Genomic DNA, 22,664 nt, shown 5'->3' with positions numbered 1-22,664 from the left:
GGCTGGTTGCTGGCAGCGTGGTCCCAGCTGAGGTAGGACATGTCTCTGTTGCCATTGCTTCAGCGTGGCCCTGCGAGCCAGGCCGCCATGAGCTGAGGCCCTGCCAGGCTGCGCCGTCTCCTAGCAACCGCTGTGGCCAGGCCTCCATGGCACCCGCAGGCCTCGATGGTGCCCGCAGGCCGTGACAGCGCCCACAGGCCACGATGGCACCCGCAGGCCTGGCTGAGGGCTGGATGGGGAGGAGGACAGCTGGTCCTTGGGCTCTGCAGGCGGAGGAACCCGCGGCAAGCGAGCGGGCCGGGCTCCCTGCTGGGTGCCCACCAACAAAATGGCGGCGGGGGCTCCCAAATGGCGGGGCGGGGGGAAGGTGCCGGCGCGGTGCCAAGGGCGGCCGCGGCTGTGCGATGGGCACAATGATGGGCACATAACGGCTGCCTCCCCTCCTCCTCCTCCTCCTGGCGGCGGCGGTGCCAGCTGTAGCGGCGGCCCCCGCCTCCCTCTGCCTTGGCACAGACAGGCAGCCCTGCCATGGCTGCTCCTCTAAGGCGGATTAAGGCCGCAGTTGTGTCTCCCTCTTTCTTTCCCCCTCAGTGGCTGAGAACAGGAAACGTGAACCTATCTGAGACTAATTGACTTGCAAATTAATCGTTTGTCCCTCTGCCTGATAATTAGTGCTAACGATTTTTACACCCCCCCTCCTTTTGCTTTCTTCTCCTCCTCTTTATTTTAAAGGGAGCTGTTTTCTGTCCCCCCCCCTTTTTGCTATCCCCCTTTTTTTATTCCCCTTCCCCAATTCTTCCTTGAAGCCGCCTCCATGCGGGGATGGCAGCGGGTTTGGGGGTGGCCTGGCAGCGGCGGCTGCTCGGCGCGGGGACCCGCAGCTGCGGGTTTGCTTCCCACGCCTCGGTGCCAGCCTCCGTGTGCGTGCGGAAAGGAAAATAAACGAGGGTGGAAGGGGGTCGGAGCTGGCCCTGGCCTCCTGCGGAGGCTCCCGGCCTGTGTCTGGGGTGAGAGGCGCTGCCTGGAAAGAGGTGGCTGCCAACCAGACCCGCATTTCCCAGTGGGAGTTGCTTCCCTTCCCAAATACCTGGGAAAATGACTTAAAAAAACCAATCACATTGGTGCAAAATGATGCAAACTCCCTGCTCTGTTTTCCCCCAGCTTTCCCTCTTTCTCAGTCTTTGTGCTGCGGGGATGTCTGCTTTTAAAAGTTGGAAGTGGTGTTGGAGAGCAGGGATGATGCTCTCGCATTTTCTCAGTGCTTTGAGGCTGGGAGTTAAAAATCACAAGTGTTGGCTGTTGCGCGGTTTTGTCTAAAAGCCGGCCCCGAAACCCGGCCCCGCTGCTGCAGGCACTGAGCGGCGGGGAAGGATGAGTCCCGCTGGCGGTTAGGAGAGTCAGGAGGTAGGAGGAAAAGCCATTTGCTGGCTTTCTGCTTGAAAATGCAGTTTTGTTGGAATCAACACGTTTTATAGCAGTGTTTCCATGTTGGGGGGAAAAGAATTAATACATTATTCTAATACTTTTACTAAATGCCAGTAACATTGAAATGCTTTATTCTGATACCATAAAACACCTTTTCATTTCAGTTGGACTTTTGTGTTGTATCTCTAGTGCAACTATTGCATCAGTAAAATTCTGCACGTAATTGTGTCATCGGGTTTTGACATAATTCCCACCGAAATGCTCTGATGCTGGTACATGGGAATTCTCGAGAAATCGTGGAGGGAGATTTAATTTTTTTTCCCTTCTATAATTTTGGAGGAAAACCTGTTGTTCAGGCAGGATGCACCTGGGTGGAGGGGGAGCCTTGAGGACATTTAGCTCCCTTGTTGCCTGCCTGGATGTGGCTTGTGTTTTTCCAGAGACAGGAGGCAAAACGGCACCTCAGAGCCCGGCGCTGCCTGCTCAGGACCCCAACCAGCCCTTGGCTCTTGGTCTGGAGCAAAATGTGGGGCTCAGGCATCCTGTTTTGTCTACTTTCCCCATTTCCATCCCCAAGGCAAGGCTGCGGGTGGAAACCTAGTGTCTGACCTTTCCACCACTGCTTTCTAGCCACTTTGCACTTCATCTGGTGCCCAACCATTGATAATTAAAGTGATCTTTTTCGTTGCCACTCTCCTCCCCAAACGCTCCTGGTGTCTGACACAATTTGTCAGGTGGTACCCCGGCTGTAATTCTATTTTTGCCCCCCTCCCCTTCCCTGATGTGTACCCTGGACTCTTCTGTGCCTTCTTCCCCTCTCGTTTCCCAGCTCCTGCTGCTTGGGTGCTTTCTCTCCTGCCTGACCTCCTTCCCTCGGAGCCAGGAGTCTATAAACCCCAGGGATGCTCTGAAACGCTGCGCTCGTGAGCTCGGGCTGTTTGGTTTGCCCGGAGTTAATTGCACGCAAACTCCTGCCCGTCGGCGCACAGGGGCCCTTTTGTTCCCGCAAGAATCGCTCGCCCCTCGGGGTCGCGGCGGCTGCGACCTGCTGTCCCCGAGGGCCGGGCGGCCGGCGTGCACTGTCAGTTTAATCCGTGCGCCATAGCATGGATTGCGGGTTGTCGCGGCGAGACAGCCGAAATGGAGAGGGCCGGCTGGGAGGAGGCATGGGAGCCTCGTGGGTCAGGCTCATTGAAGTAATACAACAATTAGCGATGATCAGCGAGCTTTGCGGCCGGGGAGGGGAGCGAGGGTGAAAGAGATGAGGGGTGGATTAACCCCTGTCAGGCCCGTACAAGAGGTTTTCCAGATTAAGTCCAAGTGCAGTGGTCTGTAAATGCTCCCCTTTTGCTGGGCTGCTTGACCAGAGCATCTCTGGAGTTAATGCCAGATCTGCAGCCGGTGCTCGGGAACCAGACTGTCACGGCAGCTCAGTTCCCTGCTCACACTTGCTGGACCCACATCCTTTCAAAGCAGGGTCAGGCTTAACTCCTGTAAATTAACACCCATAAATCTTTAGAGATCTGAGCCCCCCCAGTGCCAGATTAAGCAGGGCACTTGGCTCCTGATGGCTTTCCAAGCCAGTCCTTAGAGTGCAGTGAACTTTTATGGGACTCGCACGCTCCCTCCAACAGGTTTTGCTTGCTGGGACCGTACAGCACTGGCACGGCGGGTGCAGAGGTTGTGCTAGGGCTGCGAGATGTTGCTGCAATGCATGGCAGCGAGTGCCTCGGGGTCCTGGGTGAAGTCTGCAGCTGCTCAGAGCTCAGTAAATCACAGCTGGTGATTGCAGATGGGGAGCTCTGTTTTGAGGTCCAGGGTGAGTTTTTCATTTAGTGGGCGGTAAGTCACTTTGCTCTCTTGCCTTGCCTTGGGCCTGCCAGTCCGGTCCAGCTTTGCAGAGAGGCAGGGGTCTCCCTGGCAGTGCAGATGGAACAGGATCCTCTGGGTTCCTATGAGGAAAGCACAGGGGAAGGAGACAACCAGAGGGTGAAGCGTATTGGTGTCATCGGGCATGGAAAAGTGAGGAGAGCTCAGCGAGTTGGAGTCCATGTGCTTTCGGCAGTGAGCTCCGGCTTTGCTATGGCCCTTAAAGCCTTCCTGAGCTAAAGCTCTCCAGGGTGGGAGAGGGCCCTGAGCTCTCAGGGATGCTAGGAGAGGATATCCCCATGGACCGCGTCGTCCGTGTGTCCGATCCGTGATGTCCTGGAGGTGGCTGGCCCCGTGTGGACAAGCTGACCCCTCTCGGTGGCCGGGGCTGAGCGGAGCGGGCTGGCGAACGGCTGCCTCGAGGCGGTTTTGCAATCCTGCGCACCTGGTACTTTGTCAATGCAGCCATTTGGCTAAATGTGGGTCATTGTAGGAGGGTGCAGCCACTCGAGCAAACAAGCCTCAATTGCCCACTGATTGGGGTGGCTGAGAGCACCATCACTGAAATTTCTGAGGGGGGGAGGCATTAATAATCCCCATTCTGTCTCTGCAGCCCTTGCCCCTTGTTATTTCCCTCTTTGTGTCTTAATTTGGCCCATTATTATTATTTTATAAAAGGGCCTTTTCTCCACCCCCTCCCTCTTGAAGACACTCCTTAGACCGATGGGAAAATGGCAAGGAATAATTATGAAAAACGTCAGTGCAGAGAGGGCCATCTGAGAGGGATTAAAGGATTACAATTAAAACTCATTTTAGGGAGGTGATGTGACATTAGCGTTTTCATTCTCTCCCCCCTACCCCCCTTCCCCAAACACCCTCCAGGCTATCTGGGTCTAAGTTGATTAAATGACAAACTCCGGCTCAGAGGGAAACAACAACAAATTAAAAATAGAGTAAAATGAAAAGCAACAACCCAAAAATGATTTGCAAAATTAAGTGAAAATGAGGTCATTGGGAATTACTGAAAGTCTAGCGGCAGCTGGAAATGGGGTGGACAAAGCTCGTGGCAGGCTTCTGACAGCGGGAGCATCTCCCTTCTGCCTGGCCCAGCGGGCAGGTGAAGATGTCTGAGGTCTCTCTTCCAGGACCTGACTTGGGTTTTAGCTGAGCTGTAGAAATTTCTGCTTTCGGCAGATTGCGTTGCAGCATTGGCGTTTGTCCTCGCGTTTCCTAGCCCTCTGCAGAGTTGAGCTACTCCATGGTGTCTCATCCCCAGGGAGGTGGCTGGAGATCCTGTGTCTGATGGGACCTTGCTTTGGGAACCAAGCGGTGCAGACCCTGTGCTCTTGCTACCCTGGGTGGAAGTAGCCACAAATTTGCAGCAGGAAAGCACAATTTGGGCAGTCTGGGACGTGCGCGTGTGCAAAACAGCACCAGAGCAGCAGAGCCCTTCATGGGCTCCTTGGGGCAGAGGAGGGTTTGGGTGTTGCTGGGGGGGTCGTGTTAGCCTTGGCTGCTGTCTCCGTGCATCTCTTCCCAGCAGCCTGGACCATTTTCTCTGCTCTCCTGTCGCTGCTCAGACTCGCACTTTGTGGCTCCTACTAGCGGCTGGAGCCTGCCAGACCCGGCCTTGCAGCTCGGGCAGGTTTTGCTGCCGCGGTGGCAGGATTCCCACTGCTGGAGCTGTGCTTCGCCTCCCCGGGGATAAAGCAAAGCAGGGGGGTGATGCCTGCGGTGACGAGACCTTCCCTCTTTCTCCTCCTTGTCCGTCAGGGCACTCAAAGCGCAGGACAAAGGTCCCTTCCCCAACTCCTGGTGCTCCGGGGATGAGATTTACCTACTGTGTCATTAAAACTCTGTGCTGTTGTAAATCAGCAGCAGGGGGAAATGCAGCTCCCTTGGAGCTGGCACTTCCAAATGGAAATGAACACCTCAAACTTTATTTCGGTAAGGAAAACAAATTACAGGTTGATTGCTGGCCATTTTGGCTAAAGGTTATGAAGCCTGGGATGGGGGATTTCCCTTTATAAAACAAAAATGTTCCTAAATCAAACGATTCTGATCTGGACACCTAAACCTATGCTGACTGCATAGGTCGCAGGTGAAAGGATGGAAAGATGTGGAGGCAGCAATGTGCAGGCTTGGACTGTGCAATTCTCCGTCCTTAGGAATTTCTGGCTGCCAGTATGTGGTCTGGAGAGGACCTGATAGCCACAGCAGGGCCCGAGTCCATGGCCGCCTGCCCTGGAAGTGCAGCTTTTGCTGTGCAAGGTAAAAACCAAAGGCCTGCGAGCACACAGCCTGGGAATGCTTTTCCCAAATGTGTGCATTTTGGGAATGCATGCAGCGCTTTGGGAATGCTCCATGGGTCCGGAGCAGAGAACAGTTTCTCTTCCACATCCTCACATTCCTCCAGCTGAAGGAATGGGGCTGAGAACCCAGTCCCAAATACTTCTGTTTCCTCTCCATCCTGCAGCCTGGCATAGCTGGGCACGTCGTCACGTGGCCGCACACGTGGGCGCCAGCTCTTGTCACGTGAGATGCCACATCGTGCCTCATATTGGGAGGCAGGGAGAGCTGCAAAAAGCTTAACGGAAGGGAAACTCCCCCTCCTCTCCCCCCCCAGATCCAGCCTATTTTCTTTCCTCTCCTTTTGTTTCTGATTTCCGGAACTATGCGGCAAAGCAAAGCGAGGGGAGAAGAAAGAGGCTGAAGAGAGCTGGCATCTGGCAGGGAAAAGCACAAAATAGCGGAGCAGGGGTTTGCTGGGAGGGGGCAGCGAAGGCGGCGCGTTCGCAGGGCCCTGTGCCTTGCTGAGCAGCGCTTGCCCAGGACCTGGGCAGACCTCGGAGGGGGAAAAAGCAGGGTCTCAACACGGGGCGGGCTCCTTGGCGGGTATTAACTGGTGCACCCTCAAAAAGAGCTCGCTGATAAATGCAGCGGAGGAGCCAGCCCAGGGGTTGAGTTTTAGCCCTGCTACACAGATGTTATCTTTTTGGATTTCCCCCCCCCTTTTCACAGCATCTCTCCCTCATCCTCCATCCTGCTCCATGCTTCATCCAGCCAGGCATCGGCGCACACGTGTCTGCCCATCCCGGTGGTGCAAAGACCCTTCCCTTGTGCAGAGCAATTAATTCCCTGTGGATGAGCCCTGCACCCCCACGGTGCAGGAACACCCAGGCCCATCCCGCACCCTGCTGCGAAGCAGCGGGACGAGGCGGAGGCGATGCCCCCGCGGCCGGAAACCATTGGAGCCAGGCAGTTCTTTCTCCGATGTCCCTTTTACAGTCAAGGCCGAGATGCCTGAATATATTTTATTCTTGTTCTTTTTCCTCTGTCCCAGCCAGCACAGAAGAGGCTTTTGCATACAGGCCCAATGAAGATAATGTTAATTAGGTAAATTAATTAGGACCAGGATGCAGTGTTTTCCCCCTGAGGAGGAAATACAGTAAACTCCATTTTTGTGAGCTGTTTATTCAGCCAGGGGGGTCGAAGGAGAATAGTGGTGTCAAAGAAGCTGCCACTTCCAAGGTCCTTGTGTCCCTTCTGCATCGCGCTAGAAAAGGGAACAAAACTCTGTTGACAGCAAAATCTCAGCAGGAGCCGCTGGGCCAAGGGGCATGGGGAGGCGAAGTGGAAGGGGTGCCAGGTTTCCGAGCGCCCGGAGGGAACAGGCTTTGCTCTCCGGCGTTTCAATGGGCCACGGAAAGCAAATCAGCCCTTTCAAGGCCGATCGCGCTGTTCTGGCGGCCCGAGCGCAGCGGGTGCGAGAGGGCAGGAGAGGCGCCGGGGACCGACAGCAGCGCTTGCTGCCGGCCTCCTGCTCCATCCCGTCTCCTCCAGGTGTTTCCAGAGGCTCTGGTGCTTCCTGAGCCTGGTGCCATTGAAAGCAGCCTGCAAATGCTGCTGCTGCCCCTTCCTGAGCAGAGCAGGGCTGATTGCACCGGCTCCGTCGCAGCCTCTCCGAACCCCGTGCTCTGCTCGCAGCACCATCTCCTGTCCGTGTCGCTCCGGCTCACCGGGGCAGAGCATCCTGGGAATTTCTTTCCCCGGTGCCAGCGTACCTTCACCCCGAGCCCATCGCGCAGACAATCTTCCATCGTCATATTTAAACCCCCCTCCCTGTCGCTGACCAAAGGCAGGATGAAAGCGGCTTTCCCCCCCCCCTTCTCTTTCTTTTTATTATTATTTTTTTTAATGGCGTTTCATTAGCCTCCAAATCAGACAGGCTAAACAATGGCGTTCTGTCAGCGATGGGCTTTCGTGCTGATTTCATCTCCTCTCTCATCCGTATGCAAACCAGCCTCCAGCAGGCTTTGGGCATGCCATGGAAACCGAGGTGCAGGCCCGGAATGGGGGGTTCTCGGAGTGAGAAACCTCCTGTTCGCTTTTTCCCATTTGCATAATGCAACTTTTCTTCCTGCAGACACTGAGGCGCTTTGTTTATAGAGGGCGCGAAGAGAAAAGGGGGAATGCTGAGGACAGAGGCGGGCGGCGAGGAGGGGGGAAGCGCCCGGTGGGAGCGGGGAAGAGGAGGGCAGCTCTCGCCAAAGGGGGACGCGCAGAGAAAAGGCGCGGGGCGACGGGCAGGGAATATATATGAGGATGGAGACTGGGAAATGGGGCTGGGCCCGTTCCCCGGGATCCTGGGACCCAGGCGCTCCTTTGGCCTCTCCGTGCCAGCCGAAGGGTGTCGGGGAGGACTTGGCGTGACTGAGGGTCCAGCTGGGAGCCTGGAGCGGCGCTGAATTAAGACCAGTTATCATGATAATGCCACCCAGAGGAAGCAGGAGCCTTTTCAAGCCTTGCATGAAACAACCTCAAAGGGTTGCATGCGAGAAACCGCTAAGAACCTCAACTGGTGGAAACCAAAGGGGTTTTGGGGGGAAATAGTGACCCACGGGGTAGCGGGGAGGGTGGCTAGGTAACGGCCAGCAGAGCGTAAGGACCCGGTTGTCCCACGAGGCAGAGAAACAGGGGGAAGGAAATAATCCCAGATTTATTCACAGGGAGGTGCAGGGATGGGAGGGAAGGGGGTTAAGCAAAGCCAAGTTCAGGCTCTTGCAGCCCGTTTGCTCTTCCTTTGAATCCCAGCAGACTGAAGCTGCCCGGAGCGGCAGGAGGTCAAAAGCATCCGGCCCTGGATGATGTGGTTCCCGTCAGTTTATTGGCATCGTTCGGGGCAAGCTGCATCCCACCCCATGCCGGCGTTTCTCCCTCTCCTGGCCGGCAATCCGGTTCTCGCTTGCGAATCAACCCAAGCCCTGCGATTGCGGGGGGGACAACAAGGGGTTGTTCTTGCAATCCGCACCCTCTCTCCGATGGCTGCGCTTCCCGAAAAGGAGCCCTGCTTATTCCTGGCCCCGTCGTCCTTGTCAGGGTGTCTGGTTTATGAACTGGATGGGTGCATGTTTAATAGCAGTAATAATAACAATAACAGCACTGAAATGTATTGATCGGTGACAGGTGACAGACATGGAACCTGCAGTTAAAAGTATTTTGGGATATGCAAAGATCTCTGCAAAGGATTTGGAAATGAGGCACAGGCACCAATGGGGATGTTCGGGGATTTTACCTCAAAGTGGGGCTGCTCTGTTTTTAAGGTGATTTGGCAGGTCGGATGTACAGCCCCCACCTCGGCTCTGCCTTTTGGTGTCGTGGTGGCGATGTCGAGTCGGGGCCCGACGTTGCTCCAGCCCCTTTAAAGAGCAGCTGGGATTTATCTTAGGTGATGTAGTCAACAGAAAATGTTAAATATCTACCTACGGGCAGGGAAAACTCTGCAGTCTGGTCTCAGCATCTGATGATTACAGCCGCCTGGGACGGCAGAAAAAGCTAAGACAAAATATTAGGGCTTTGGGGGATTGTGCTGTAGCTCTGCGGAGTCCCGTTAGCCGGCGGTAATACCCGCTTTGGCGTCCGTCTCAGGTACAGCGGTACCTTCGTGTCCCGCAGCTCTGCACCACTTAGGCAGCGCTTGGAGCGGCTGCGACGCTCGTGACGCTCCGTAAAAGGGATGGGGATTTGGAGGTGGCTGGTTTGGGGCTTTTTCTCTTTGTTTTTAGTCTGGTTTCTGCAGAAAATGAGACTTCTGTGATCACAAGAGGGGCACGTCTGTCGTTTCCCACCTCTCTCCCAGGAGCTTTGGAAACGGGACGATTTCAGCCCTCTTTGGCTTGACGCTGTGCTCCTGATCCCCCGTCTGCAGCTGTGGGAATTCCTCTGGGGCTTTAGCTCTGTGTTTTCCAGAAGCTCATTCCTAGCTTTGGCTCCGACAAGCAGCTTCTGCTCGAGCACAAAAACGGGAAGCGCCTCCATCCAGGGCAAATGGGCCCCACGGCCGGGGATGCGTCGGAGCATCCCGGCGCGAGGAAACCTGAGCGAGCCGAGCGTTTGGGAGGGCTGCGCGAGGCAGATGCATGTCAGAGCCTGCTGGATGCAGATCCAGATGTTGCGGTTCAGTCCGCGTCGCTGGAAAAACCCTCGGCAAATCGCCAGCACCTTTGCTGCCGATTCAGGCTGCCGGGCACCACCCCTAAACTGGGGTCAGTTAACCCGTTTTTAGAGCCCCCACGGCGGTGGGTTTTTAACCGGGTCACTCGTCCTTGCCGTCGGGCAGCCGGGGCCCTGCCGGAGCAGGGAACGGGCTTCCCGGCGCGCGTCGGCTCGGCGGCCACCCTCCGGCCCGCTGGTCATGCCAATTTGTCACCGAGCCGGGGCTGCAATTAAAGCCCCAAAGGCAGGGTCAGGGGTTAAGCAAACAGCGCGGTAAAGGCCACTCGCCTGGAGGGCTTTGCCGGGGCCGCCGGGGCCCTGCTCGACCCGGCGCCGGGGCCGCTTTGTTCCCGCGCGCGCCCTTCGAGAGGCGGTTTGTCAATAAAATTGACCCCTGGGCTCCTGCAGGCGCTTTCTCCTCCTCTTCCTCCCTGCACCGCCGCTGCCGCCGTTCAGCCGCGGAGGAGCTGCCGATGCCGGGGAGAGCGGGGAAGGGAGCAGGAAGGGCAGACCTTGCGGGGGCGATTTGGGGATGGAAAAGAAAGGAGCGGGATAAAGGACTGGAAGAGGGAGAGGCTGTTTCCAGGCTCGGGAGGGATGCTCGGAGCCGGCTGGTGTGGGACCAGCTCTGGTCGCGCTAGGTGCTGTAGGGAGCAGCACCGGAGATGCCGGCAGGGAAGGGCCATGGTGGCGCTGGGGACGTGGCAGGAGGGACGTCCAGCCGCGTGGACCCCGCGCCTGCTGCAGGAGCAGAGCAAAGCACAAGCTCATGACGGAATTTCTTTTTTTCCCCCCTTTTTTCTTTGTACTAGTCCCTGCTGTTTGGCCTCTGGTATTGCTCTGGATGGAAGCGCGGTCCGCTTGGAAACGTCATTGCGAGCACCGAATTCATTCATCCTCTCCAGATCTCCTTCTCCTCTCACAGCCATTAGCTGTCATTCCCGCAGCGCAGCGACCCCGCATTTGCCAGCCGCCAGGCATCGTCGCTTGAGGACGACTTATCCCGAGGCTCGGGGGTGTTTTCTTCTTCCGGCAGAATCGAGTCCACTTTCCTGGGTCGGCTCGGCGCTGTTTGCACCCGCGGCGCTGTTTTTGGGGTGGGGGGGGGAGAACTGCCAACGCGCGGAGGTCGCAGGCTCAAGGACAAGTGAAACCGGCTCCTCCTTTTACTCCGGCTCCTTCCCACCTCGGGCTGTTCAGCAAAGGTGACCCGGGAGGCCCCGCTTTTGCCCGGGGTTTTGGGAAGCCCAGCACTTGTGCAGAAAGGGGCAAGTACCGGTGATAAAAGGCCTGGAGCTAAAGGGCTCTTTAGCCTCGTGCAGAAAACCAGAGCCGGAATTAATTTGCTGGAATTTAAAGCCAAGCGTGTTTCCAATGGGACATCAAACACGCCGCTGGGCTAAGGTGAGGGCGGCACGGGACGAACCCCTGGGCGAAGCAACGCGCTTGCCGGCTGTAGGACTCGATGTCCTTTCGGTAAGGACGTGTTTCCCCCAGCTTTGCGCAGCAGTAACGCTCCCGCCGGCTTCCCGACGAGGTTTCGGGCGGCGGGCCGGCGGCGCCCGCTCCTTCCGCAGGGGAACCCGCGGGGGCTGGCTCAGCTGCACCGCAGACCGAGGAGCAAGCGGCAATTAGTGTGGGTAAAGAGCCCCTTAGTGACTGTCCCTTACATGACACCTTTGTTCCCAGCCCTTCGCTTTGTATTCAGTTTGTAAATAAACTTGACTCCCGGTTTTACTGGTGCTTTTTTTTCCCCCCCTTTTTAATTTAATTTATTTTTTTTTTAACCCAGCGAAGAACGAGGCAATTGTTCGGCGGGAGGGAAACGCTTCCCTTTGAGATCCTGCCCGGCCGGTGCCCATTCTCCCCCGAAACGGGTGCCGACAGTAACAAAGCCACCGGCCTGGCCCCAATGCCAACAATTTTAATTGCTAAAATGGTGCCCAGCAGCTCGTTACGCTGCTTGCAATTACTTGGGGGGGGGGGGGGGTTGAAAGCAGCTTTGCAATTGCGGCAGGCCAAAGCTGCTGGGCGATTTGGCAATGATGCTGAGCTCTGCTCCCCAAAATTCGGGGTCAGGGAAGGAGATGATCGTTCTCCAAAAGACTATATGGGAAAAATGATGGGAAAGGTGGGCGGTGCGTGCCCCATACGGCAGCCACCCCATGCAACCTAGACGGCTCCTGCAAGCAGGGACGCACCTAAGGCTTGTCCCCATATAACTGTGCTGCTTTCAGGCTCCAAACCAGCAGCAAGATGCATCCAGCGTGGACAGACCTTGATTTAAGGGAGAATTAAGGTATTTAATAGCAGGAGCAGCGCGGCCCGGGCTCTCGGCTCCGCAGCCGTCGGCACGCGCCTCTTTGTTCGGCGCGGGGCCGCCCGGGTCCCACGCTTCCCCTCGCCCATATGGCGTTAGGAGCCTGCGCCCGCCTCGTCTGGCGAGGAGCTTTACAGGTGTCGTTAGGATAACGATTCGCACCCTAACGAAGGTGGGAAAGATGATTAGCTGGTTTTCTATCACGCGGCGTCGGCTGCGCCGGGGAGGCGGATGCCGCAGGAGCCTGGGCTCCGCGTCCCACTCTAACTCCAGCGCACATTTGGGTGCATCTTGGTGCGCCTCGCTTTCCCCAGCTGTAAAAGATCTTTTTTTTTTAGTGCTTTCCCTTGCAAAACTCGCCTAGAGCAGCCGCTTGACCTGCTCCGGCAACAAGAGGAGGTTTAGGCAGCTGGTTGGGCTCTGGGGTTTTCCTGCTGTTGCATTTTAGATAAACCCTCTTTCAGGAAGAGGAGGCCTGATAGAGGATCATTTTTAGCATGTGGCGTCAGCAAAAATTGGGCTTTTGGAAGCAGGAGGGTCCCGGCGTCACCTCCCTGAGCCTGACACGTGCGCACGGTGCGCCCAAGCTGTACGAGCTGGCAGCGCTTTGGGGGCCCTTTTTGCATCTTGAGAAGGAAACGGGAAAAGCAGAGTAAACCGAACTTTTCTGGACTGCCTTTTGCAGGGAATAGGGGTGACGAGGCAAGCGAGCCGCCCGTCGGGTTTGGGGAAACCGAGGCACACGAGGCGCCCGATGCCCAAACCGCCCTGGGAGCAGAAGGGGCGACGGCGCGACGCCTCGAGCCCGCGAAGACGGCGGTGACGACCCGCCTATCCCGGGAAGGGCCCCGGGAGCGCCGCCGCCTCTCCCCGAGGCAGCGGGGCCGGCGGGATTAGCTGCTTAGCCGCGCCATCTGTTCGCCAAACTGCCGTCATTATGTTCAGCTCGGGAAGAAAACGGCCCCTACAGAGAAGCAATTTGTTCGCTGCCTAAACCTTTCAGGCTCTCGCCGTCCCCACCTCCCCGCGCCGGTGCCCGGGCGAGGGCCCCGCGAGCTCGCTGCCGATGGTGAAACCTCGCGGCCTTTCGGAGGGCAGGAGGGAGGGTCGATTTGCGCCGGACCCGCGCGTCCGGGCTCTTGCAATGAGCTCGCTGGAGGAGCTTTTCTTCCCGTCGCAGTAGTTTGCTTTTGAGATGTAGGAAAGGGAATTGAGGATAAAGATGTGGGGCTGGAGGCTTTGCAGCATCCCCGAGCCGCGTGGCTGCAGCTGGGATCAGCCCGGCGCTTGGCCCTGGTGCTCCCCGCTCCTGCTGCTCTCTGGCATCCGAGAGCTGCAAACTCGCTCGCACGCCGGGGAAGGCTGTGGGCTCCTGGCATCTTGCGAGGCAGGTGGGGAAACTGAGGCACAGAGCGGGGATGGGAGAAACCTGCCCCAGGGCTCATGGCCAAAGCAGAAGCAGAGCCACGTGTCCCCGTTTCTGGGCGCTTCTTGGAAACTCGGTGGCACCAAAGCATTGAGCAAATGGCTCGATTTCTGCAGGCTTTTAGTAACTTTTTCTGCAGCTAACACCCGACGCCCTGGAGAAGCTGCAGTGATGAGTTTGACATAACTTGAAGTGAAAAGTTTTGAACTTCTGTTGGGAAGCGACACTTTAGTCTTCAAATTTTCTCTAATTCTATTTAAGAGCCCAATCTAAAAATGAAGCACTTCGGTCAACCCAAAAGCTAATGTTTACTGCGTCTTTGATGCAGTTATTTAAAAACCTTTACGTGCATTGACAACAACAGATATTAAAAGGCAATAATACTGAGTCTGGCCACTTCGGATGGAAGTGGAGCCCCTTCTCTTCTCCGGGATCTCATCCCCGGCTCCTAGCGTGCGATGTGGCCCTTGCCCAAACGGGCAGAGTGAGCATCCAGGGCCGTCTCCCCGTTTTGGGGCTTTTCCCTGGGTGCGGAGCGATGCCAGGGCAGCCGTGCCGGGCAGGCAAGGGGAAGGCAGGGGACATCCCTGTCCTGGGGACACCGGCGTCACCCTGGCTGCTTCCCAGGCGCAGGCTGCTCTGTGCTGTCGCACCCTCTGGTGGCCAAAGCTCGGGGAAAAATCATCCTGGAGGTGGGAGGATTTAATAACGGTGACACCAAAACCCCAATAAATGGCCCAAATGGGGCCGCGGGGGCTGCAGAGTTGTCGTTTAGGGTGGGGGGGGTCCTGGGGGCTTTTCTCTCTTTTTTTTTCAAAAGAATCCTGAAGAAAACCAAGCCGGCAAAGTCAGGCAGCTTATGTATAAATTCACCGGCAAATCCTGAAATTACAAAAGAGCTCATTTCTTTATTTTTTTTTGTTGAAAAGTGTCTGCAGAAAGTTCTCTGCTGTTTTTTTTTTTTTTTTTTTTTTTGAGCTTGCGATATCCCTTCCCCGATAGAGCATCCCTAAAGGAAAGAAAACCCCTTCCTAGCTCTCCTCTCTTCCCCAGGTCTCGGAGAGCGGCGTATGGGGAAACGGAGGCGCAGAGCGGGGACGGGAAGCAGCTGCCCGGAAGCTGAGCAAGGTTTGGATCCGCGTCCTGCTCCCGAAGCCCTGAGGTTTCTCTGGAGCGAGCCGGGTCGTCCCCTCTCCCCGCGGCGAGCACCCACGTCGCTGCAGCACCTCTTCACCGCGGGCCGGTCCCGGAAAGGCCCGCGGGCACCTGATTTTCCCCCAAATCTTTGGGAACGGGTGCTGGATCCCATGCAGGGACAACCCTGGCTGTCTCCGGAGAGGGCAGCTGGGGAGTTTGGAGCGCCGAAAGCTCCCTGGCACTGGCGGGAGGGCCGAGCCCGGCCGAAGCGGGACGTTGCCGGAGGTTGGGAGCCGCTAGACCGAGGTGCTGGCACCCAGCTCCTCTCCGCTCGCCCGCCGCTCGCGCCGCTCCCCGGACACCTGCGCCAAAGCAGAGACATGGATCCTGGAGCAAATCAGGACCCTGTCGGGGGGAACATAGGGGTCCGTCCTAGTGGGACCTGGGGGGACTTTAATGAAGCTCTTTACCCCCCCACCTTGCCCACCCCGGAGCCGAAATGCTGCCGCGGGAGGAGGGAGGGTGGCTGCAGCCCGTGCGCTCAGCTGGGGCAGCAGCGCAATGGTGTTTTAGTGGTAAAATCACGGCTTTACCTCCCGGAGGGTCTTGTTTTCCAGGTACTGCGTGTCCGGAGGAGATCCCAGCCTCTTTATTTTCAGGATGGCTCCTGGGAATGCCGAAAGCCAGGTAAGGGTATTTCACAGCTGAAATCGTGGGTGCTCCCCCCCACACACACACACCCTGGCACCCCCCTCCGACAGCAGGATCCCTGCTCCCAGCCTCCGGGGCCGGGTGCCAGGCTGCAGCCCCCGAGGCTGGGAAAGGGTCCGCCAGCCCCGGGCTCCGCACGGCCGGGCTTTCCCTGACATCTAGCGGCCGCCCCGGCGCGGATGGCTCGCGGGAGCCCGGGCCCCTTCCTGAGCTTTTCCCAGGGGGATGAATCCGGGATGTGGCAGGCTCCACGTTTGTACAGCACCGTGCTGCCCGCGGCCAAGGCTGCTGGGCTGTACGGCACCGCGCCGGATCACAGCTCCAGGTTGTGATTGCGGTGAGGAAATTGCACTTTCAGTCTATTCCTGGCTCCGTGTGCGAGCATGGGAATGTCATTAATTTCCCCCCGCTAATCGCTGCTGTTTTTTCACAGATACATGTGCATTTGTCTTTCTGACTGCAAAGTACAGCTGCCATCTCCACCTTGGACCTTTTCTGCTGCTCCGCTCCTGCCGCCACCCCATCCCACGCCCGCCGGAGGTAAAACTCACCCACGACGCTCCCTCCGAGCACCACGAGCAGCAGGGTGACAGGCAGCGCGCAGAGCTGGCAGACTGCCTGGTAGGTGGCTGTCCAGCTCCCGTCAGCTACGTGGGGGAAAACGAGCTCCATCCTGCAAGCCGGAGCGGGGACGTGTTTGTAGGGAGAGCACAAAGGTCTCTGCTTACGTCTACGGGGTGATCTGCTGTAGGTGGGGTCCCATAGCAGGGGTTGCATGGAGCATCCCCTGTTGCAGAGGTCCCCCGAGTGGGTGCATGGAGCATCCCCTGTTGCAGAGGTCCCCAGAGTGGGTCCTTGTGAGGTTGGTGGGGCGCTGGTGGGTCCAGCTTGCCCCAGGTATCCCCAGCTGGGTGCACGGGGCCGCTGGGCGATGCCGACGCTGGCTCTTCTCACCTGTTGCCGTAAGCATCAGCGCTTGCCAGCGCCGTGAGCAGCGTCCCCAGCAAGGCGCCCAGGATCCCCGGCATGCCATGGACGTTGTGAACTCCGCACGCGTCCTGGATGTTCAGCTTGGAGCACAGGACGGGCTGGGGAGAGCGCAGAGAACAGCCGGGGCTCGGAGAGGCAGCTCGCGGCGCCCGGCGGCTTCGCGGGGAGGCCGTGCTGTGGGTTGGGTTTGCAGGGCTGGGAGCAGGAATTGCCCTCTGGCTACGGCTGGTTGCAAGGCCCCAGTTCTCCTTGGCAGCAGAGCGAGCGGGGCGGAAGCGCGGCCTCTCCCCACCTCGAAGGCTCAGGGGGTTCATCTGACCCAGGACCGGGGGCCTCGACCGTCACGAGGCGACTCACCGTGAGGAATTTGAAGCCGAGCGGGGAGATCAGGCCAGCCAGAAATCCCGCGATGAGGGCCCCAAACGGAGTGAGCAGCATCTCCCCAGCCATGCCCATCATGGCCATGCCGGCCACGGCGGCGTCCTGAACCTGGGTCTAAGGGAAACAGGACAGAGTCAGGGGAATTGCCCTCATGGAGAACATCAGCAAGAGCTGTGGGGGGATTTGGGCTTATCAGGGACCAAACTGGGTCTCAAGAGACCTAAAAAACCCTACGGGCAGGACATTTCCTCACCTACAAGACATGTTCTCCCCATCCCCTTGTCCCCCATAACTTATGTATGCTCACAGTCCCTGTGGGACAGGCTTTGGGCAGTGTATAGGACTAGGGTCATGTCTTGGGGTGGCTGCCAGTGTTGGCAGTCCCATGGAGGAGAGGACCTACCATCTGCAGCACGCCTTCCTCGTGGAGGAGGGGGGAGATGACGAAGGTGGCCAAGGTGCTTGCTGCCAGCGCTAGGTAGTTGTTCAGCGCTGCCCAGGGCTCGGCGTTGGTACGGACCGTGGTGGCCGAGGCGAAACCGGGCCAGAAGATCCACAGGTAGATGGTTCCTGAGGGGAAGTGGAACAGGCAGATTTTGGAGCCGGGATCGTTCCCTCGAGGGAAAGAAACTTGTGCTTTTGCCAGACGGTGGAAGAAGGTGCGGTGGCCACGGATTGCAAGGTGGGAGGTTCAGGTTGAGTATTTGGGAAACTTTCTTCCACCACTGTTTCTATGATTCTGGTTTTGTAGGATCCATACCAACTGCAGCAAAGACATCTGGATAGTGCCCCATGTCCTGCTGCTGGTTCCTCTTGTCCGAATGGGGCTGGCGCAAGATCCACGAAACTGTCAAGCCAAAATAAGCACCGAAGGTGTGGACGGTCAAGGAGCCCCCACTGTCGCTTACCTAGTGAGTACAGAAAATACCGTGCTGGAAGAGGCAAAGAGCTGTGTCTGCAGCCAAGGCAGGTCTTGATATAAAAAGGCTAAATAGAGACCCATGGCCACCTCCTTTCGGGTGGGCCCGAGATCAGTGACTTACCCCCATGAGGCTGAGCAGGATGTATTCGTTGACAGTAAACAGGACGACTTCCAGCAGGGTCATCAGCAGCATCTGGAGGGGGTTTACCCTGCCCAGAATGGCTCCAACCGAGATCAGGATGGCTCCCGCGCAGAAGTCGGCACTGACCATGCTAGGAAGGAGAGAGGCATGGGATGGGACCCAGTGCTGCCAGAGGGCCAGCACGAGAAGCCTGGTCATGTTTGTCCTCATACTCCCCTTCCAAATCAGAGCTGTGAGCTTTTACAGAGGGGGGAAACAAGCATGCAAGGACTGGAGCTTGGTCCAGTGGGGCCAAGCAGCGGTAGGTCTCTCCTCCCTTACCTCTGTGCTTCCATGTAAATCTTGCCGTTCAGGAAGGAGTAGAAAAAACCCTGGATCAGGATGGCCCACTGGATGGCAAACGCCACCACAAGGAAGTTGACGGCCATGCTCCCTGTGCCGTACCGGCTGAGGAAGGCCATTAGGAAGCCAAAGCCTATAAGAGTTTGGAGGTGGACGTCCCGGAAACCTGGCGGAGGAGAGGCAGAAAGGTGAGGCTGGGGGTGCTGAGGGCAGACACCGATTCCCATCCACCAGCCCCGCTCCACGGATGTCAACGAGCATCACCAGGCAGGAGGGTTTGCCTACCTGTCCCCCCCAAGCAGGCTTTGACGTCTCATGCTCTAAAGGGGTTCAAACAGGTTTTGGGGAGCTGGAGGCTTCAGCCAACGCGAAGCAGCCTTGCTCCACTGACGTGTCTCTACACCCATGGTGGATCTGGCCCTGCATCACCTTCCTTGGTGATTTCCAGAGGAGGGCACGGACAGTTGCAGTAGTCGCAGGTTCAGCCCGTCCCCGCCACCCTTTGCGATGGCTCCAGGCCACCCCACGTGCGTGCCTTGGCCTGGACATAGCTGCGTTGCGCAGACTAAATGCACAAGGATTCGGTTCCCCTTGCAGCCCCGAAACCTCGTGTTGGCGACATCAGTGCAAAGGTGCATCTGAGATGTGAGCCACCCCCGTCTCGCTCGCTCCCGAGGACCTTTCTATTCCCCAGCAGGCCTGAAAGCGTCAGGTCCTGGTTAGTGGGATGAAGGAGCCCGAAGCGTAAATAACAGCCTGGGTCGTCACCCCAGTCTGGCACCGTCTGGCAGCAAACCGCGGAGGGGGGAGACACGCGTCTTGCTCGGGCTACACGTCCTTCGTGCCCCTTTGGCCATGCCGTCTGGTCCGCTGTGCCCAGGCACCGCTCCATGCGCCGGGGAAGCGCTCGGACAGGGCGAGACCCTGGCTGGGAGGCAGGCGGTCCTCCGGCGCGGAGCGGGTGTCCCCGTGAGTCACTGCCTGCTCGGGGTGGGGTTACGTGGGCTGGTGAAACCGGGAGAACCTGCCTGCTCGCTGCCCGGAGCGGCACGGCACGGCTCCCCTCCGCCCGCCCAGGCTCTCCGGAACGGGGCAGATAGCAAATCCGGGCTCGTTTTGAGCCACCTGCCTTGCATTGCCCGGGCAGGGGTCTGGCTGCGGAGGGGCCTTAAGTCTCCCATGACGGCTGGCGGAAAAGTCGAGATCCGTCCCCCGAAAACAGGCCAGGGTGCGTTTTGCAGCAATGCCTTCCGTGCCCACGGAGCCCCGTGAAACGGGATCGGTGCAAATCTTCAGCGGTGCAAAAACCCAGCGGGTCCGTGGGAAATTCTGCAGGCTCCAAAACGCTAGGAGCAGCTGCCAGGCTTTCCATCCGCGGATGCGAGGACATCCCGGGTTAAATCACCGTGCCAGGTGACTCCAGCTATTGAACCGCATATTCTGGACCCTGGAGGTCCATGCTTCAGGCGTGGGTTTGTCCAGGGGGAGCAGCCAAATTGCGGGCGGGCGGCCCTGCCTGGTGGCACGCGTGGCACCCACTCCTCGATGGGATGTGCAAGCGCCCGCTCCTCGGTGGGATGTGCAAGCACCCAAACCCGCAGCTTCAATGAGCCGCCTGTTCCTCCTGCTTTTTATTAACGTGAAGTCTGACTCGGAGCTAGCAGGGGTAGGAAGCGCCCGTCCGGGATGGGGGTACTCACGTGGGTGGTGAAACCCCGAGTCGGAGCTGGGGTTTCTCCCGCTGCTGCAGTTGAGCTGCCCGGAGCGGAGGCCAGGGCTGGTGTCTGGGCTGTACCGCACAAAGACGGCGAAGAGGATGATGGTGAGGATTTGGAGGAAGAAGCACGTCCCGGAGACCTTGAGCCTCGAGGAGGCGGCGTGCGCGGACATGTCACCGGACGGCCGAGAAGAGGCCAAACCCCTCAGCGGTCCCTGAAATGGCCGGGAGACGGAGACGCGCCTTTCCCGGAGCCGAGAGGTACGCCTGCGGCCGGCACAAACTCCGCCCGCGAGTTCCTGCCCGCAGCCCGCCCTCGTCCCGAATGCTTCCCGCACTGCCGGAAGAGCCTGCTCCGGGCCCGGCTGGCCGACGGAGCGGGGAGTCGGAGTCAGCCTCGGGGCAACCGGCAGCTCCCATGACGCGGAAACCCAAGCCCGGGCTGCCCCGGGGAAGCGTTTGCGGCTGGATTCCAGTTTTGCTAGATTCAGTGGATCAGGGCATGGGGAAAGCAGTCCGGATTAAATCAAAGAGCTGGTCGGCACCACGGGATTCGGGGCTAGCTTAGCCAGGTGCAAGAGGGAGCAGGCCCTCGGTTGGGGTGGGATTTGGGGGTGCAGGGGGGAACCGCAGCCTGGGGAGACCCTGTGATGTTTTCCATGCAGCCGTAATTACTTTCTGGGTCAGCAAGGGAGAAACGCGGCGGATCGGGGTGGATCACAGGTTAGGCAGGTGAGACGACCGGCTGTGCCGCAAGGAAGGAGGGTGTCGTGGTGCAACCCGGAGCAGGACCCATCCCCGCTCGGGAGCTGCCTCCGGGGCCACGGGTCGGCAGGGAGCGTATCCAGGGTCCGTATGGACAGGAGGAAAAGCTTAGTCTTGCAAAACGAGGGCAAGGAGCCGAGCCAGGCCTGGTTTCTGAAGCCAAGCTCTCCTCTCCGCCATCCTCTCTGGGGCGCGATTATTTCTTCTGCTTTTCTTTTCTTTGGCCGCTTCTGCTTTTGCGGAGAGGTGTTTGTTACGCACCGTGAGACGGGACGAAACCCAAAAAGGGAGAGGAAGAGAAACGAGCTGACAAGCGAAATAAAGCGGTTGTTCGGGAAGTGACGGGGGTAACTTCTTTCCAAAGAGCTGGGCCAAATTATGATCTCAGATAACCAGAACCGAGCTGGGGTCATTCCACCGAAGCGAACAGGATGGGGAAGGGGGGGGTGATGCTCACCGCGCAGGGAATGAGTCACGTTTGGACTAACCAGGGCCCTGCTCTGGGCTGTAATTTTGTCAGGAGCGGTGGGTGTAGCAGCTGCCTCCATTTGGGATAAAAATGCAAGGAACAATTCGGCTCGTTCATGGTACCAGGGCTGAAAAATAGCATCCTCCACCCAAAAGAGACCTGCCGGGGGATTTCGCTGGCCCCCTTCGTGCAGCTGTGAGCACGTGAAGGAGCGACGCGGTGGAGAACTGCTCGGGAAGGCTGAGAAAGCCCACGGCTGCTCTCCGAACAACCGAGGACCCGCGAAAAGCCTTGGGAAGGGGAGAGACTTGGGAAAGAGCGTGCAATGTGACGGCCGCTCGTTTTTGCCTTTCTGTGCCGGGGGAAGCAGGGGTTTGTCCCCCTTTTTGCTCCCCAAAACGACCCGGCTCGTTGAACAACTTGAGCTGGGAGGACCTTGGAGGTTCTCCCTTAAAGCGGGGCAGGCTCCAAAGTTAGGGCAGGTTTTCGCCTCAACCCGGGCTCCGCTTTTCACCGAGCAAGTAGCCGAACTTTACCAAGCGCTCGGACCGAAGGGGAGGTCGAGGGGCAGCGGGTCCCGCGGCCGTCTCCGCCGGGGAGGTTTGTTTGCCGCGCCGTGCGTGCCGCGGCGGAGCCGGGATCGCCGTGTCCTGTGCCGCCGCGGACAGACGGCCGCTTGTCTTGGGTCGCGGTCGCGCTGAGCCTCCTCCGTCCCTGGAGATGGACCTGGGGGGGGAGGGAGCGGATAAGGGAGGCCCGAACACAGCCCCATTGTGCGGCCTCGTCGGGCTGCCGGCAGCATCCTCGCCCGGCGCTCCGAGGTGCCGACGGCGAAGCGTTTGGCCTCGGAGGCTTGCAAGAGCGGAGGGACCCCCGTTCCCGCGGCCGGGATAACCCCAGCGGAGCCCCAAAGGGTTGGGACAACATCCCCGATCGGGAACCCTCCTCCCCGCTGCTGCGAGGGGGCGTAAAATTAATTATCGCACTGATGCCTTAATCGCAGGGAGCACCATCCCCGTGAGTTTGGGGATGAATCCGAAGGGCGTCTTTGCCCCGTGTCCCAGCGGCTGTGGGTCGGGCCGGCTCCCTGATCCGAGGAGGGGCCGGAGCCCTGCGCGGCGCTGACATTTTCCTTGAATTCCCCGGCTCTGTTGCCGGCGAATAAAGACCCGCTTGTTAGCGGCGCCCGCTGTGTTTTGCCGAGCAGAACAATAAAGAGAAAGACGCTCACAATGGGAAATTGTGCTTCCTCCTCTCCGTGCGTTCCTCGGGGAGGTATTCAGGGGAAAAAAATAAGAAAAAAAAAAAAAAAAGAAAGCGGGAAGAGACGGCGACGGGGCAAGGAGTGAGCGCCAGGAGCACGGCTCGGTGCCGGCCGCTCCAGGGTGGAGGATGGACGGAGGCGCGAAGGGGCCGCGGAGCCGGAGCGGGGCCGCGCGCCGGGCGTGAGGCTGCCCACCGCGGGAGCGGGCGACGTCCGCGGTCGGAGCCGGCCCGCGGGGAGGCAGCCTCGTCCTGGACCCTCGTCCCTCTTCTTCACGGAGCAGGTTTGC

General features: G+C 58.5%; 1 protein-coding gene across 4 annotated transcripts; it reads right to left on the bottom strand.

Moving 5' to 3' along the window:
* Positions 1 to 14,413: 14,413 nt before the first annotated feature.
* On the bottom strand, positions 14,414 to 20,318 carry RHBG (Rh family B glycoprotein). 4 transcript variants are annotated; one of them, XM_067313378.1, is made up of 10 exons: positions 19,861 to 20,305; positions 18,140 to 18,326; positions 17,798 to 17,948; positions 17,515 to 17,662; positions 17,158 to 17,324; positions 16,731 to 16,868; positions 16,338 to 16,471; positions 15,935 to 16,056; positions 15,266 to 15,339; positions 14,888 to 15,034 (listed from the first exon to the last, which is right to left on the bottom strand). In XM_067313378.1, exons 1-10 carry the CDS (start codon positions 20,048 to 20,050, stop codon positions 14,969 to 14,971), a joined length of 1,377 nt encoding a protein of 458 aa, XP_067169479.1. In that variant the 5' UTR covers positions 20,051 to 20,305; the 3' UTR covers positions 14,888 to 14,968. The 4 variants fall into 4 exon arrangements, with proteins under 4 accessions (XP_067169477.1, XP_067169478.1, XP_067169479.1 ...); XM_067313376.1 differs by lacking the exon at positions 15,266 to 15,339 and having other exon boundaries at positions 14,414 to 15,034; positions 19,861 to 20,303; XM_067313377.1 differs by lacking the exon at positions 15,935 to 16,056 and having other exon boundaries at positions 14,414 to 15,034; positions 19,861 to 20,303.
* Positions 20,319 to 22,664: the final 2,346 nt, after the last annotated feature.

This window comes from Apteryx mantelli, chromosome 31, assembly GCF_036417845.1.
Source record: "Apteryx mantelli isolate bAptMan1 chromosome 31, bAptMan1.hap1, whole genome shotgun sequence".
Taxonomy (NCBI): Eukaryota; Metazoa; Chordata; class Aves; order Apterygiformes; family Apterygidae; genus Apteryx; species Apteryx mantelli.
Note: the sequence above shows the minus strand (reverse complement) of the source record. Positions and strands in the feature narration are given on the sequence as shown.

Coding starts and splice junctions, on each gene's coding strand:
- RHBG (XM_067313376.1), bottom strand. CDS start 20,050: ATGTCCGCGCACGCCGCCTCCTCGAGGCTCAAGGTCTCCGGGACGTGC. Junction 18,327..19,860: donor CTCGGGGTTTCACCACCCAC/GTGAGTACCCCC, acceptor CTCCTCCGCCAG/GTTTCCGGGACGTCCACCTC. Junction 16,057..16,337: donor GCTGATGCTTACGGCAACAG/GTGAGAAGAGCC, acceptor TCCGGCTTGCAG/GATGGAGCTCGTTTTCCCCC.